Source organism: Rhagoletis pomonella, unplaced genomic scaffold (assembly GCF_013731165.1).
Source record: "Rhagoletis pomonella isolate Grant_MI unplaced genomic scaffold, Rhpom_1.0 Rhpom_scaffold_01752, whole genome shotgun sequence".
Classification (NCBI taxonomy): domain Eukaryota; kingdom Metazoa; phylum Arthropoda; class Insecta; order Diptera; family Tephritidae; genus Rhagoletis; species Rhagoletis pomonella.
In genome coordinates, this window is record NW_023460306.1 from 781 (window position 1) to 5640 (window position 4860).

A 4860-nucleotide genomic window follows, 5' to 3' on the forward strand; every position below is an offset into this window, starting at 1 on the left:
ATAATATGGTATATGGACCTATTTAGTAGAGAATCGAAGTTAGCTAAAAAAAACTTTGATGGACTTGGGCGAGCCTAGGATATTGACCAAAAATTTTCACACTTCACAGAGATGTTTTTTAGAGCATAATGAACCATATTTTTGCTATTACCAATCAAAATTCTAAAAAAGCGGATTTTCGGCCCACGCTATTGTCGATGCCGATTGCTGTACTGATGATGTATATGGTAGTTCTTCTGATAATGATGTGTGCGTTGGAGAAGTATTCACTGCATTGGAACCGTTATTAACATCACTAAGGTTGTTCGTATTTAAGATTATATTGATTGATCGAGAAAGATATCCAGAAGAACTACATCGTCCTAAAGTGGAAACAAATGGAGTAATTTGTGCTTCGTCTTCGGTGGAAATGTCTTCCACTAGAGTACTACCGTTATTTTCAGAATCAAGCTCTTCAATTTCTGGCTGATAATCTGGATCGTCAACACTATCATCGCTGCCTTCAAATATACCTTTACCATCGTCTTCAAAACCTGACTCAAACTCTTCCGGGTCTCCAGACATCAAATCATCGATTTCTTCGTCAGTAAGTGCATTGATTTCTGCAAAAGTCCACCTGTTCCGTCCAGTAACTCTACTACGTCTCGTAGAAATTTTTCTGCAGGAAAACTAAGAATCACCATACTCTCATGATCATTCAAATTCAATAGCGACCTTTTGCCTGCACCTTGCAACACCGCTTAGAAGCGGTAAATGTATAATGGAAGTTATAACTCTTCTTAAAATAAATTATTTTTACTTACCAGTAATAATTTTTTTAATTAAAAAAAACAGTTGATTTTTTTGTTCTATCAGAAGAAGTTTGAAAAAATACTGCACCAATTTTTACGCGCACATGCACTGACATCACAACTTTAAATGAATATGACACAGAATTGAGAGCACCGATTTGAATAATTTTTTCTTGCAATGACTATATAAGGCTGATATATTAAAAAAAATTACCAAACAATAAAAAATCACGCCCCACTAGGTGCATTTTGGTGTCTAACTGTTGACCGCTTTAAATCGGTCTTGTCTGCTTGAGGGTTAATATGGGTATCAAATGAAAGCTGTTCATGAATCCTTTAAGATAGAGCACTTTTCATATAGCTGGGTGACTAGGGTCTCGAGATATAGACCAAAACGTGGACCCGGGTAACCTTAGGATGTATTTGTTTAATATGGGTATCATATTAAAGCTGTTCATGAATGCTTTAAGATAGAGCACTTTGCATGGTTCAATGGCGCCAACAGCAGATGAACCCAATCAATTTGCAAATATATTTCATTTCGTCGATGGTGGATCAGCTGAATGTGCGATGCAATATACAGGGAACACAACAGTTAAAGAGACGAATTATTGAACAGTTGCAAGCATTTTTTCACGCTAATAACGCTGTGGTTAATATGTTCAAAACAGCATTGCAACGAATGCCATCGGATACGCACAAATTTGTCATAAGAGCGGATCGTACCCCAACAGGTGAACATGTACGAAGGTTCAATGCACCCACCGTTGATGATGTTGCTGCAATTATTGTTGGCGATCCAACTACATCACGAGACATTGTCGTGCTGCACAATTTTCCAAACAATTGTTAGCTGTTGGAAATGGAAAAGTTCCAGTTGATGCGACAACTGGATTAATTACTCTTACCAACGACTTTTGCCGATTTGTAGACTCTCAATTAGCTCTTATTGAAAATGTTTTCCCAAACATTAGTGAGAATTATCAGAATTATGCTTGGTTAAGTCAACGAGCAATTCTCGCCGCAAAGAATAATGATGTACACGCATTGAATTTCACCATTCAGTCAAAAATCGATGGCGATTTGGTGACATACAAATCCGTTGATTCCATAACAAATTCCGATGATGTTGTAAATTATCCAACAGAGTTTTTGAACTCTCTGGAGTTACCAGGATTTCCACCACATAACTTGCAACTCAAAGTTGGTTCAGTTATTATGATATTGCGTAATTTGAATCCACCGCGACTTTGCAACGGTACTCGACTTGCGGTGAAAAAACTTCTGTCGAATTTGATTGAGGCAACCATTTAACGGAAAGTACGCAGGTGAAAATGTATGTATTCCTCGAATACCAATGATTCCGACTGATCTTCCGTTTGACTTCAAAAGATTGCAATTTCCGGTTCGCCTTGCATTCGCAATGACAATTAACAAGTCGCAAGGCCAATCGCTTAGTGTTTGCGGGATAAATTTAGAAAATCATTGTTTTTCACATGGGCAGCTATACGTTGCGTGTTCACGAGTTGGGAAACCATCCGCTTTGTTTGTGTTAACGACAGACCAAAAAACAAAAAATGTGGTTTACCAAAGAGCACTTCAATGAAACAGATAATTTGCGGACACGTATAACGCTTCGATTCAGATTTTTTACTTAGAGAAGTTCAACTAAATTACACTTCATTTTTGTAATCGAAATGAATACATTACTGTTGTGAAATGAAATAAAATTTTTCCTTTTCAAATATAAAACAAAAAAAAAATAAGTTTTCTTCATATTTTAATCCCCAAACGAAATGTTACAAGAAACGAAGCCATCTGGTGGCGAAACGGAGTTCGCCGGGTTTGCTAGTACTTTTTATATTGAGTCAAATCACGCCAACTGTGTCAATGAATTTTCATTGATTTTCTGGAAAGTGAAGACAATTGTGGGAATCTGTAGATAATTATAGAACAAAAATACACTTTGGACGGTTTTTCGAAATTGCACTTCGTTTTTGTTTGTTTTGGTATTATAAGAATATTGCAATTTTTGAGAAAAAAATTCGTAACCCGTTTGATGAAATTTGATGAAATTTTTTTTGAGAGTTGCTGAAGTTTTTCCTTTACAATATAAAGATTTGCAGAATAAAATTTGCAAAACAATTACTTCTATAATAACAATAATTTAAACAATTGCAATTATTTATATATTCTAGGCCCGAGATTGCAGTGAAATTTTGGCACAATATACTCTAAACTCTTGTTTTTAAGTTCCAAAAGGAAAAAATTGGTCTTTCCAATTTTGACAGTCGCTATCGATTTTTTTCGCACCTTAAGCCTTGAGTAAATAGCTATTTTCATATAAGCTTGTGTGAGTGATAGCATTTTTATATTAATTAATGAATAATTATACAAGTACGAACATTATTTAACGTATAACTTTAAATATCAATGTTTATTTACAACTTATATACGCGGCGATGTCCCACTCAACGTGACAAAAAAATCGATAGCGACTGTCAAAATTGGAAAGACCATTTTTTTCTTTTTGGAACTTAAAAACAAGAGTTTAGAGTATATTGCGCCAAAATTTTAATGCAATCGCAGGCCTAGAAAATATAAATAATTGCAATTGTTTAAATTATTCTTATTAAAGAAGTAATTGTTTTGCAAATTTTATTCTGCAAATCTTTCTATTTCAAAAAAAATTTCATAAAATTTCATCAAACGGGTCGCGAGTTACGAATTTTTCTCTCAAAAATTGCAATATTCTTATAATACCAAAAAAAAAAAACAAAAACGAAGTGCAATTTCGAAAAACCGTCCAAAGTGTATTTTTGTTCTATAATTATCTACAGATTCCCACAATTGTCTTCACTTTCCAGAAAGTCAATGAAAATTCATTGACACAGTTGGCGTGGTTTGACTCATTATTAATGGTTATATATACCGAAAAATTATACTGTTTAAGAGCGCACTACTCGGCTATTCTGTAGGGATACAACGATACCGTGGAAGTATCGATACCTGTACTTGGAAGCACGGTTGCCTTCTTCTTCTTCTTATTTGGCGCTGTAACCGCCTAAGCGATTTTGGCCGAGTCCAAAACAGCACGCCAGTCATATCTCTTCTGTGCTAACTGACGCCAATTGAAAATGCCAAGTGAAGCCAAGTCCTTCTCCACCTGGTCTTTCCAACGCAGAGGAGGCCTTCCTCTTCCTCTGTTCCCAGCATCGCGGCCCGCGTTGAATATTTTCAGAGCAGGAGCGTTTCTGTCCATCCGAACGACATGGCCAAGCCAGCGGAGCCGCTGAATTTTAATTCGCTGCACTATGTCTATATCGTTGTAATGCTCATACAGCTCATCGTTAAATCGTCTGCGATATTCGCCATCACCAACGCGTAAAGGTCCGTAAATCTTTCGCAGAATCTTTCTCTCGAAAACTCCAAGAGCCGCCTCATCAGATGCTTTCATTGTCCATGCTTCCGCGCCATACACCAGCACAGGCATGATGAGTGACTTATAGAGTGTGATCTTTGTACGACGAGAGAGGACTTTACTTCTCAATTGCCTACTCAGCCCAAAGTAGCACTTGTTGGCAAGAGTGATTCTCCGTTGGATTTCAAGGCTGACATTATTATTGGTGTTAATGCTGGTTCCCAAATAAACGAAGTCGTCTACTTTTTCAAACTTGTAACTGTCAACAGTGACGTGGGTGCCAAGACGCGTATGCTCTGACTGTTTGTGTGCTGACAGGAGATACTTCGTTTTGTCCTCGTTCACCACCAGACCCATTCGCTTTGCTTCTCTATCCAATCCCGAGAAGGCAGAACAGACGTAGCCCTTGTTTTTACCGATAATATCGATGTCGTCGGCATACGCCAGCAATTGTACGCTCTTATAAAGTATTGTGCCTGAGCGGTTCAGTTCTGCGGCTCGTATTATCTTCTCCAACATAAGATTAAAGAAATCACACGAAAGGGGGTCCCCTTGTCTGAAACCTCGTTTGGTATCAAACGGCTCGGAGAGGTCCTTCCCTATTCTGACGGAGCTGGTGGTATTGCTCAACGTCATTTTACACAGCCG

General features: G+C 37.5%; 1 protein-coding gene across 1 annotated transcript; it reads left to right on the forward strand.

Annotated features, from left to right (window-relative positions):
- The first annotated feature begins 1449 nt into the window (after positions 1-1449).
- Positions 1450-2105, forward strand: LOC118752690. The gene is made up of 2 exons (XM_036487567.1): positions 1450-1639; positions 1723-2105. The coding sequence occupies exons 1-2, from the start codon at positions 1450-1452 to the stop codon at positions 2103-2105; spliced, it is 573 nt and encodes a 190-aa protein (XP_036343460.1).
- The last annotated feature ends 2755 nt before the right edge of the window (positions 2106-4860 follow it).

What these genes read in the sequence shown, in the direction of transcription:
- LOC118752690 (XM_036487567.1), top strand. Translation starts at nt 1,450, where the DNA reads ATGTTCAAAACAGCATTGCAACGAATGCCATCGGATACGCACAAATTT. An exon ending in GCACAATTTTCCAAACAATT is followed by an intron (nt 1,640 to 1,722) that starts GTTAGCTGTTGG and finishes GCCGATTTGTAG; the next exon opens with ACTCTCAATTAGCTCTTATT.